The following is a 12,219-nucleotide window of genomic DNA, read 5'->3' as shown; positions in this document are numbered from 1 at the left end:
TTTAAAATCCTTGTATGATTTATATCATTAATCAATTGTTGCATAAGTAATTTAAATTATCTTAGTCATTGATTTAACTTTTATTAAAATTAAATGTTTCATATTTGCAATGCATCAGAAACATAAAACTTTATAATTTTCTATTATTCTCTTCTTAAAATGTCTTTAGGGGTAATTTTAGCTCAAGTCTTAAAGAAAAGGCAAGTATAATATCCCAAATGTATAGATAGATGTTGTTTAGTGGTTAACAATGTACAAAACAATATTTTTCTAAATATAATTTAAAGTGATTTAAGTTTATATTAAATTTATTACTATTTTTCTTAGTTCTCTTAACTTCTAAACAAGGTAAAAGTCTAATATCTTTATTATCTTGAAAACATATAAAAAAAATGATAAAGAAATTTTTTTATTTAAGCATTATTAGATATTTAGAATGATGAAGAAAATATATTATTCTTTTATTTATTTATTTATTTTAAAAAAGAGATTGGTTGATGGCATAGTTTTGAAAATCGAATTGAACCGATCGATTCAATCGGATTAATCGGAATTTGGTCATTAAGTTGGTCCGAATAGGTCTAGAAATTGACCGGCAAAAAATCGGTTACAAAACCGGTCAAATTGGTGATTAACCGATGAATTGGCAGAACCGTTCGATTTTTTCGAGAGTTTTCGACAAACCCTCCAAAACGGTGCCGTTTTTTCCCAAAAAGCAAAAAATCGGTTACAGAACCGGCCGAACCGGTGGTTAACCGGTGAACTGACAGAACCGTCCAGTTTTTTGGAGGGTTTTCGGTTCGAAAATAAGCCCTCCAAAACGGCGCCGTTTTATCCCTAAAAAAATAAAAAAATAAAAAGGAAGGAAAAATGGCAAAACGCAGAACTGGAACCATGAACCATAGAAGCCATCGCAGCTTCTTCTTCACAAAGCCACAAACTCATCTCCTCTCTTCACTTCTCTGAGAACCATAGAAGCCACCGCAGCACCCAATCGCGCAGCCACCGCAGCGACGGGTTTGACCACCGCAGCCCCCACCGCGTCGTTGTCATCGCCGAGCTCGCCTTCTCTCTGTTCGCCGGTGTCGCGTCCTCTGTCATCGCCATTGCTCGCCTTCCACCTCGCCGCCGGTAAGTAATACTTTGTTCGCAGTTTCGCACTTCACAGCCATCTCCTCGGCGTCTGCTTGCTGGTTTAGGGTTTAGCAATTGATTTCTGATAATACTTGTTATTTGTTTCAAATTGATTTACTGATTAGCTGGATTTTCTGAGGTTATTGTTCGCTGGTTTAGTAATTTTTGCTGAGGTTATAGATTTATTTGTTATTTCTGATTTTCTGTTCATGATGTTTTTTGCTGAGGTTATTATTTGCTGGTTTAGTAATTGTTTGATGAGGTTATTAATTTATTTGTTATTCTATTCATGATTTTGTTGCTGAGGTTATTGTTTGCCACTGCTCACCTCTGTTCCACTGCTCACCGCGAACGTCTCTCCATCGTCACCTCTGTTCCACTGCTCCAGGGCATTTTCTGCACCAGCCCTTTTTGTTCTTCCTCCAAGAACGGGTTAGCCGGATAATTGTTCTTATTTCAAAGAAGGAGTTCTTTTAACTTTCACAACAGCGTATTCTTGCACAAAAGAGCGTAGGGACCTTGCTTTCACCTCTGTGGAACGCTCGAGCAGTCGAGCTTCTTCCCTTTGTTCTCCAGGTTCTCTCTTTTTCTGCTAAGTTTCTTGATGAGGCTGTGGGCATCTTCAAGGCTAGAAATTATGGAAGTAGCCCTCTCTAGTTGCTTGTTGAGGACCATTGTATTTTGATTGACTTCATTTAGTGATTTTTTTCAGGTTAACTGTTCTTTTCAATTTGAATTAATTCTTTTAAAATAATTCTGTTAATTTTTTTGGTACTTATTAATTTTGTTGATTGTTAATTCATTTAATTGTCTAATTGTATGGATTCTGACTTCTGAATTTGTTTTCTGAACATTTGATGCCGTATGTAATTGATAATTTTCTGTTTTGAACTTTTGGTGCTGCATGTATTGTTGGCTTCTTTAGAAATTTTCTGTAAATCTGTTCAACAATCAATATTTAGTCATTGGCTATAACGGTATTTAATTTGTGTAAATTTGTGTTTGTAAATTGTAGTTGTTACTAATTAAAAATTTTTATTTTTGAAGATAGAACAACTAGATAGTGATCAAGCATTACGTATATTAATTTTTAATAATTTCATTTAATATTTATTTAACCGGTTGAACCCTGGTTAAACCCCGGTTGGACCATTAAACCAGTGAACCAGTTGTCTTATCGGTTCATTGACCGGTCCGGTTCTTGCAACCTTGGTTGATGGTGCCACAAATCTCTATATCATTTCTTTTACTTGAAGTACACAATGCACAAATCCAAAAAATGCAATGATAAAACTTTCTTTCTTCCAATAAGCTATCTGGATTGATGTTGGTTAGGTCGTGGCTTGACTAGATGGTGATCCATTGTATCTGTGATTGCAAAAGTGTTATGCTTTGCCATACTCAGCTCCCCATGAAGCTCTCAACATTTCAATCAACTTCACTTCATGCTCATCCCTCAATTGCCACCTCCAACTGCAACTCCTCCTACTCCATCAAAACACCCACCACCAAGTTTGCTCCAAAGGCTTCTACTTTGTGCTTAAAATTTTCCAGAAACAACCATTCAACTCTACGATATCATGACAGAAGACTCTCGAATAGACCCACTTCCATCACGGTGTGTATTTCTTTTCCCCTTCATATGCCGATTTTGCTTCCTCTATCTGCATGCTACCTTGTTTGTTTTAGTCTGGGATATTCAATTTTTGCTATTGTTGGTAATTAATCAGTGGCAAATGGAGAATCACCTGGGAAATTTGCATGTACTAAAATATCATGAGCTTTGTTTCCTTTAATTTGTTTAACTCCATGGTGTTCATGATATTCTATCACTTTGATTGTATTGAAATCAGTGGCTGGGATTGATTTTGCAATACCGACCCAATTATATTTATATATGGGTAGGAAGGAGCAAATATTGGCCATATAATATAACTATGCACAATGATGAGTTATTTATAGGTCATATGGTTACTTAAAATAGTCATGCAATGCTTTAATTTTGACCATTTATGTAAGATCCAATTATCAAAATTAACTTCTAGAACCATCACAATTAATAGCTCCTTATAGAATTTAGTGAATGTGCAAGTTGAACCTGTTATTTTCATTGAATCAGTGTAACTAGGACTGAAAAGTTTGCTTTATTGACTCCTGTATACCACATATAGATAAAGACATGGACAATATGATGTTAACTAAATATATAAAATTATAGCCTTGTTCACGATTGATAACACAAAGGTTAGCATGAAAAATTTATTTTTCGGCACTAACTGCAGGTGTGCAACCTCTGAATATGCTCATAGCTAATTCAGTTTGTTAGTACTCACATTTTTGCATTGGTTTTAATATATGATATTTTAGTCTGATTCATCAGTTTAAGGTGAAATACCTTATGCTAGGCTTGTACCCATGTTGGAGCTGCTGGATCAGATCGTCCATTTGCAGACAAAGTTTCAGAATTCAAAGATGCATGTTGGAGATTTTTAAGGCCACATACTATACGCGGCACAGCACTAGGTTCTTTGTGAGTAACTTTACCATATGCCTGCAATAAGCAATGCAGTTATTTTTCTCTCAGAAAGTTTACTGTACTGAATGCCGGTTATTCGTTCTGTTTACAGTGCTTTGGTGGCAAGAGCATTGATTGAAAACTCAAATCTGATAAAGTGGTCCCTTCTGTTCAAAGCATTCTCTGGTCTTTTTGCCCTGATTTGTGGGAATGGTTATATAGTTGGAATCAATCAAATCTATGACATTAGCATTGACAAGTATGATGTAATCATTTATAAAATTCTCCGTGAAACTGACTTCCTCTGCCTTTTCCCATAGCTTGCTTGCTAAGTTCCTATATATTTGAATTTGTGTCTTATGTAACTGTCATTTTCGCATTCTTTTCCCTGGATCTGAAGCTGTTTCTGTTGTTGGTTAAAGCTCAACCTAAGTAAATGTATATTGGGTCATTTATCTAAGTAGCTTTATATTCATTTTCAGGGTAAACAAACCTTATTTACCTATAGCTGCTGGAGATCTTTCAGTCCAATCTGCATGGCTATTAGTTGCATTTTTTGCTGCTGCTGGCTTGTTGATTGTTGGATTGAACTTTGGGCCCTTTATATTTTCACTTTACACGCTTGGCCTTTTTCTCGGCACCATCTATTCCGTTCCTCCATTAAGAATGAAACGTTTTCCTATTGCAGCATTTCTTATTATTGCCACGGTATGGTTTACCCTCCTATTCTCCCTATCTAGGCCGAGCTAACAGTACTTAAAGTTCAACTAAATAGTTACTTCATATGATTACTTTCAAGATTCTTTTGAGCAACTGAATGGTTATTTGAATTTGAAGCATCTATTATGGTTGAGCGTTGACAGAAGAGGCTTGTGCAGGTCCGAGGTTTTCTACTTAACTTTGGCGTGTACTATGCCACTAGAGCTGCCCTTGGACTTGCATTTGAGTGGAGGTTTGTGTTTTTCTGTTGCTTCATATTTGTAGTTGGTTAAGGTAAAGAACCAGGTTCATAGGAACATGTTGTGCCAACAATACCTCCACGAAGTCGATCCTAAATATTAATTTGTCTAATTCTATGATTACATGACTTGGCCAGTGAACTTTGCTTGAAAAGTAGGACTATGCTTCCCTGTATAATCGAATCGATCTTATAATTTTATAAAACATTATGTTCTCATCCAATATTGTTTACCTTACTTATTTGAGAACACATTTGTTTTTGTGTCTTTACCTGCAGCTCACCTGTGGTTTTCATCACTACGTTTGTAACATTGTTTGCATTGGTAATTGCTATAACGAAAGATCTTCCAGATGTTGAGGGGGATCGCAAGTAAGTCACATAGTGCTAAGCTTATTTATCCGAGTTGCCGATACGGAGAACTTGTATTTCATTATATCTGCATTTATATATTGTACATGCACAAAGGTTGACCCGCTTCCTGCACTGGGCTATTATCTTATTCTATTCTAATAAGGACTTTCTTGTAATGACTAACTTCAGGTATCAGATATCAACCTTTGCGACAAAACTTGGTGTACGGAACATTGCTTTCCTTGGTTGTGGAATCTTGCTAATGAACTATATTGGTTCAATATTGGCAGCAATTTATACGCCACAGGTTAATATAAACATCCTTGGTCTGCCAATCACACTAATGAAATTTTTTATTCATCTTACATGACTGTACATAAGTCCCAGTTGTATGTTACAGGCTTTCAGGCAATGGTTACTGATACCAGCTCATATGATTTTTGCATCCTGCTTGATTTTCCAGGTTTGCTTCTTGAATTAATAACTATTATGATTTTCATTTTATTTTATTTTATTTTATTTGTGTATGTTTGTCTTGCATTTGCTTTGTCTCCTACTTTGATCCAATCACTCTGAACAGAATGTACTTTGCTAATTATATTTCAGGCATGGGTATTAGAAAAAGCAAATTATACCAAGGTAACATACTACCCCTTCTGTGTGAAAATAATGTAGTTACTCTTTCCATGTTTTTAACATATTTATTATTTTATGGGTAAAGTATACTTTCAAAAAGTTTTAAAAATACTCCTAACGTTTAATTTGATTTAGTTTTGTCCAAGGTTGCGAGAACCGGACCGGTCAATAAACCGGTGAGATTATTGGTTCAATGGTTCACTGGTTCGACCGGGGTTCAGCCGGAGTTCAACCGGTTTAATTAAATATTAAATAAAATTATTAAAAAACTTAAAATAATCTTAAGTATATAAATTCAATAATTTCTAACTTAATAAAATTTAAAATTTCACATAATAAATTATCCATTACTTAACATTAGAGGTTCACAAACAACTTCAAACATCAAAGTTTATAACTAAACAAAAAAACGTACATAATGACAAACCCATAATGTTCTACATTCAAAAGGTTCAATTACTAGCAAGTTTTCAACTAATCAAAGGTGCAATTCATCAAAAATCATAATTATCATTAAGTGTTCCAACATCTCCATCATAAACAGGTAATCCAAAGCCACCATCATCAGAAGTACTACCAAAAGAAGCTGTATTTGAAGAATCAGCAACATTAGGCAAATCCACATCAAGTTCCATGTCTCCTCCATCTAATAAAATAAAATAGAAAACCAAGAAAAAATTAAAGTTACAACTTTACATCAGATATTGAGAGGAAATGAAACAAGTTTTGCTATTTCAATCACCTTTAGGATATGAAGGCATAGCATTATCCGTATAAATTAAATTTTCAATGCCTTCGATGTCTCCATTAGTAAATTCAGGATCATTTTCATCCGGCATTACCAAAAAATCTACTGTGTCAATGCTTTGAATGTCAATTGAATCATAATTCTTCTTGCGATGCATTATAGATTGAAGGCGTAGATTATAAGTGACATAAACAATGTCACTTAGCCTTTGATGCTCTAATCGGTTCCTCCTCTTTGAATGGATTTGTTCAAAGAGGCTCCAGTTCCTCTCACAGCCGGATGATGAAGATGTTTGATGAAGAAGACGAATTGCCATTTTTTGCAAGTTAGGAGCACTCCCACCGTGTAGCCTCCACCATTCACCTACCAGGATATGAAAGTCAACCATCAATTCTCATTCAATATTTAAAAAACATTCAAAGTAAATTGAACATAGAAATATAATAACTTACCAGGTTCAAGTCTCTTAATTGCTTTCAATGCACTCTCCCTTCCAAAATTTCCTTTTCGATCTCGATATAACTGTGTCTCTTGCATTGCGGCAACTGAGTCATCGCAAAGAGTTTCAATATCAAATAAATCAAGCAAAGACCTCAAGATATTTGCCTTCTCAACAAACCCCTCACTATAGAAGAAATCTGGATTCAAAAAGTATGCTGTTGCATGGAGGTTACGCTTCAAATGCTTATCTCATCGCATTTTCAAGATACTTGTATAAGGTGTGTATGCAGATTTCCTATTTCTAAACATTGTCTTGATAGCAATTTTGGCTCTTTGCATGCCCTCATACACGATACCCAGAGAAGGTTTCTCATCAGCATCAACAAGCCTCAATAACTTAATAAGAGGACCAACAAGCATAACAGTAGTAAAACAATCCTCCCAAAACTTACTATCCAAGATAATTGAACTAACCATCTTTCCATTGACACTCTTGGATAATTTATGAAAAGTGAAATATTTGTCCACCACCAATGATTGCAAGTCTTCTTTATGATCATATATACTTTTCAAAGTAATGAAAACAGTAGCAAAACGTGTAACTCCTGGTCGAACAATTTCTTTCCACTCTTTTCTTTTTCTAAGCCATGACAAGAAAATCATATGATTGTAAACAAACACAGTCACTTTTGAAGCACGAGAGGCAAGGTCAGCTATGTGAGGAAGACTTGCTATGTCTTTCAAGATAAGATTGATGCAATGAGCAGCACAAGGAGACCAAAAAATGTTTGGATACTTTTCATGAATGAGTTTTCCAGTTGATAAATAATTCGCAGCATTATCAGTAACCACATGCACAATGTTACTAGACCCAACCCACTCAATAACCTCAGCAAACAATTTAAACAAGGTATCAGCAGTTTTTATCATATCAGAAGCATCAACAGACTTAACAAATGACATACCAGCAGGATAATAAACTAGAAAATTAATTAACGTACGCTGCCTTTGATCAGTCCAGCCATCTGCCATCAGTGTACAACCAGTCCTTTTCCACGAGCTCCTATAACCTTCAACAAGCAACTGACACTCCTTCTTAAGATCGGCCAGCAAATGAACTCTCATTTCATCATATGACGGTCCCTTGAAACCAGGTCCAATTGCAGCAACGCCGTCCAAGGCAGGTTGAAAGTAAGGCGATTGAATTGCATTGAATGGAATTCGTGCATCAATGATCCATCTTGCAAGCCCCAACTTAACCTTGTGCACAACTTGTTTACTGGCCAAGACACTTTTCAAAGTTGGTTGAGAGCCTGGCGTAGTCCTTTCCTTAAAATAACTTCCATTTGGAGTAGCAGCAATCGCTCTTCTCTTTCCTTTGTCTCCCATTGTTGCAGGAGCCGGAGGTTGTACAGGATTAGGCGCTTCACCCTCTTCTTCCGCTTGTGTTTCACTTTTCACATCATAACAATCAGCTGTAAATTTTCTTTTTTCTGCCTTATTTTTTTTGTTTTCCTCGAAAAGCCTTTTGAATTGAAGTTCAACATCTTCAGTTATTTTGTTACAAACTTTAATTTGTCTAGGGATTTTTGCAAGATGATATTTCATTCTATATATCCCCCCTCCATTGTAAGTATTCAAGCAGAAAATACATGTATATTGAGCCTTGTTATTTTTGTCATACTTCACTGTAAAATATTGCCAAGCTGGATCAGATTTACCTCTGGATGAACCAGTTTGAGAATCTTGAACAGCATTATTTTGTGGCTGTGGGTTACTTTGTGATTGTTCCATCTGTAACAATCAGAAAACCATGAACAAATAAATAATTCATCATGAAGCAGCAAACAAAAATCATGAAGGCAGCAAACATATTCAGAAGCAGCAAAACATATTCAAAATCATGAATAAATAACCTCAGAAAATCAAAAACAAAAATCATGAAGGCAGCAAACATTCAAAATCATGAGTAAATAACCTCAGAAAATCAAAAACAAAAATCATGAAGTAGCAAAATAAATCGAAATCAGTAAATCAAGCAGGCAGCAGATAATTCGAAATCACAAAATCAAGAAGGCAGCAAAATAAATCGAAATCAGCAAATCAAGCAGGCAGCAAATTAATCGAAATCAATAAAGAATCAAGCACATAACTCATAATCAGAACTCAGAAGGCAGCAAGTTCAAGCACAGAACTCATAATCAGAAGGCAGCAAGTTCAGAGGGAGGCGAGATCAGAAAATCAAAATCAAGAAGCATAGAACTCATAAATCATAATCAGAATTCATAAGGAAGCAAGTTCAACCATAGAGCAGGCGAGCTCAGCCAAAACGACGTCGTTTGGCATCTCAGGTTGCAAACCATAAAACCGCCAAAAAACCGGACGGTTCTCCCGGTTCGTCGGTTAACCACCGGTTCGACCGGTTTTTTCACCGGTTCTTTGCCAGTCGGTTTTTGACGTTACCCAGACCGACTAGGTGACCGGTTTCCGATTATTCCGGTTGAACCGGCTGATCTGGTTTGGTTTTCAGAACCATGGTTTTGTCCTTAATGTTTAAAATAAATTTCAATTTTATTCCCCATGTTAATTTATTAACAGTCACCTATTAGTCAAAATTCACTTTTCCAATTATACCCCTTGACCACATCATTATCAACATCAACATTTATCTCATCATCTTCTCTCATAACTTCAGCAGTCTATAGCAGTATGTCACCCTACCTCCATCTCTTACAACGCCAAATCACCTTACCTCTACATCATGAATATTATTAGCATCCTCTCATCATCATTGTCACCTTTCCTTCACCTAATTACCATCGCAGCCACCACCACCACTCCCCCACCATATACTGTCGCTCGCTGAATTCATCTTTCTCCAAATCACCCACCATATACCACCACTCCCTGAGCTCACCTTTCCTCTCTCTCTCTCTCTCTCTCTCTCTCTCTCTCTCTCAATGAGTTCATCTTTCTCCACTGACCCAGCTCACAATCTCAGTGATGCTTTTCAATAGCGATTCACAAAGACTCAAACTTTGGTCAATGAGTTTACTAATCTCTATGCTATGGTACCAATTCCAACTTGATTTTCTGAATTCTGAAAAAAAAAAGGGGAATTTTGTGTTGCTGTTGTTGTTTGGAGGGGTGGTGGTGGTTGATAAGAGGGGGTATTTGATTTTGGTATTGATAGTTTTTGGAGAAGAGTGGCAGTGTTGGATGTAGAAGAAGAGTGGTTTTATGAAGGTGGTGGGTTACAAAAGGGGAAAGTAAAGGAAGAATAGGCGAGGTGAAGGGTGTTGGCGGTCTTGGATGTAGAAAAAGAGTGTTTTTATGACGGTGGTGGGTTACAAGAGGGAGGGAAAAAGAAGAATAAGTGAGGTTAAGGATGATGAGTTGTTGTTGGTGGTGGGGTGGGGAGGGAGGGGTTAGTGGCAGTAGTGTACAGGAGAGAATGAGAAAAAGATGAATAGGTGGGGTGGAGGTGATGATTATGATAAATGATGGTATGCTTATGGAGGTTGTAGGAGATGGAAGTGGGGTGTTGTTGATTGCTGGAGATATGAGAGATGAGATATGTTGATGATGATGTGGTCAAGGGGTATAATTGGAAAAGTGAATTTTGACTAGTGATTGACTATTACGAAGCCAGGGATAAAATTGAAACTTATTTTAAACAATGGGGACCAAATTGAATTAAATTAAATATTAGGAATATTTTTAAAACTTTTCGAGGACTTAGGGATAAAAAAAATATACTTTACCTTTATTTTATTTTCAATACCTACAAAAATGAATGTGGCAAAAAGTTGATAAAAGACTCAGAAGTTGGATACCAATTTTTTTCTTTTTAGCATTAGTTTATAGTCAATTCAGCTATCAGTTGCCCAAACTTTATATCTTGAACAACAACTATCGAGCACACCTCTCCTCTTTTCGTCAGACTTGGGACTGGGAATTTCTTTGGTGAAGAGTAGAATTGGGTGAAGAATGAAATATATTTTTTATGGGTTTTTTCTTTACTTTAAAAGAAAAGGTAATCTTCACTCTTCAAAAATATTTAACTCTTCACCGTAGCATTACCCTTTGGGACTGACGGTGTGAACCTGCTACAATGCTTAACACCAGCCGAGTTTCACAAACTTCGTATAACTTGTCAATTTTTTTTTAATTTCTTGTTCCATGTCAGTTTTGGGTCATGATTGGTTAAAATTTCAAGTTTGGGCACCAAGAAAAGAGGACAATTTTGCTTTTTTACAGCAAATTGATTTCATTGTATTTTCGATCAGGATGAGATTAGGTCTTTAAAAAAGTACTTATTTTGCTTTGTTTGGTAGTTTAACTTTGTGTGGAGGGCAAGTCAAGTAATAGTTAAATGCTCTCTGTGACACTCCATATAACCGATCTTATCACTAGGATGTATTAAAATTGGTGGTTACATTTGTATAAAGCTTTAGTGACCCAGTTTTCTGTCATTGGTCTAAACTTCTTTGTCAATTGCCTCAACATGCAGGAAGCAATTTCAGGGTTCTATCGATTTATATGGAATCTATTTTATGCTGAGTACGCCATATTTCCTTTCATCTAGCTGATACCACGCTTCAGTTTTCTTTGAAGAGATGCACACGTTGAGAGTCATTGATCTTCATGGCCAAGCCAAATCAACTGGTCATTTTTGTTGTAATTAGTATTGTTGTATATAAAGTATGACGGCATTTTTCTTGTAATAATAGATATAATGTAGAGTGATGGTGGAAAATAAAGAGATTATCCTCATTATATTCCTAAAACGAAAATATATTAAAATTGATATTATCCTCTTTTAGATATTGGAAAATTAGTACAAACATGGCAAGTTCATCTGCAATAATTTCTACTTCCAGTGATGAAAGTGAAAAGGATGTTTGAAATATTTTCATACCTCCTACTACAAAAGCTACTATATTGTCGGTGAGGTATGATGGCGTTGACCATGCTTATCATGGGTCAAGTGCATCAATGTATGTCATACAATCACTATATAGCGATACAATATTTGATTAATCTTTTTAACTCGCCAATTAAAAATCATGTTTGCCATAATCCGTGTGTTGGTGTCATCATACAAAATTTTTCTAACAATGAAGATGTTTTGAAGACTTATTAGAAAAATAGAATGAAATAAAATTGCAAACGGAATCTTAGTCTTAAACTTTTCTCCGCTTCTCCTTTGCGGTCTCATCCCCTCATTTCTTTTGAGTTCTCTCTGTGTCACTTCATCTTCCTTCCCTTCTCGGTTTTCGGTGACTTACTCAATCACTCTTTTGTTGTCTTCTCACATTTTCATCACTCACTCATTACTTAGCCGCCTCAAGGTCCTGTTCTACACTTCTTCTTATTCAAGAGTTATTGAACAATTCAATATAATCCTCCAATTGAATTACGCTTCTCGTT

At 35.9% G+C, this 12,219-nt stretch overlaps 2 protein-coding genes across 9 annotated transcripts; one reads left to right on the top strand and one right to left on the bottom strand.

The window, feature by feature from the left end:
* On the top strand, positions 879 to 11,662 carry LOC107643163 (homogentisate solanesyltransferase, chloroplastic). 8 transcript variants are annotated; one of them, XM_021123227.1, is made up of 12 exons: positions 880 to 1,710; positions 2,470 to 2,752; positions 3,540 to 3,664; positions 3,762 to 3,908; positions 4,132 to 4,357; positions 4,528 to 4,601; positions 4,887 to 4,979; positions 5,151 to 5,268; positions 5,349 to 5,424; positions 5,568 to 5,600; positions 6,142 to 6,225; positions 8,502 to 8,542. In XM_021123227.1, exons 2-12 carry the CDS (start codon positions 2,486 to 2,488, stop codon positions 8,525 to 8,527), a joined length of 1,269 nt encoding a protein of 422 aa, XP_020978886.1. In that variant the 5' UTR covers positions 880 to 1,710; positions 2,470 to 2,485; the 3' UTR covers positions 8,528 to 8,542. The 8 variants fall into 8 exon arrangements, with proteins under 8 accessions (XP_020978885.1, XP_020978884.1, XP_020978886.1 ...); XM_021123224.1 differs by lacking the exon at positions 8,502 to 8,542 and having other exon boundaries at positions 880 to 1,131; positions 1,441 to 1,710; positions 6,142 to 6,417; XM_021123226.1 differs by lacking the exon at positions 8,502 to 8,542 and having other exon boundaries at positions 879 to 1,131; positions 6,142 to 6,420.
* On the bottom strand, positions 6,311 to 8,602 carry LOC110271804. Its single transcript, XM_021123233.1, has 2 exons — positions 8,400 to 8,602; positions 6,311 to 6,585 (listed from the first exon to the last, which is right to left on the bottom strand). The coding sequence occupies exons 1-2, from the start codon at positions 8,578 to 8,580 to the stop codon at positions 6,332 to 6,334; spliced, it is 435 nt and encodes a 144-aa protein (XP_020978892.1). The 5' UTR covers positions 8,581 to 8,602; the 3' UTR covers positions 6,311 to 6,331.

This window comes from Arachis ipaensis, chromosome B05 (genome assembly GCF_000816755.2).
Source record: "Arachis ipaensis cultivar K30076 chromosome B05, Araip1.1, whole genome shotgun sequence".
NCBI classification, from domain to species: Eukaryota; Viridiplantae; Streptophyta; class Magnoliopsida; order Fabales; family Fabaceae; genus Arachis; species Arachis ipaensis.
This window is presented reverse-complemented; position numbering and strand designations above follow the sequence as displayed.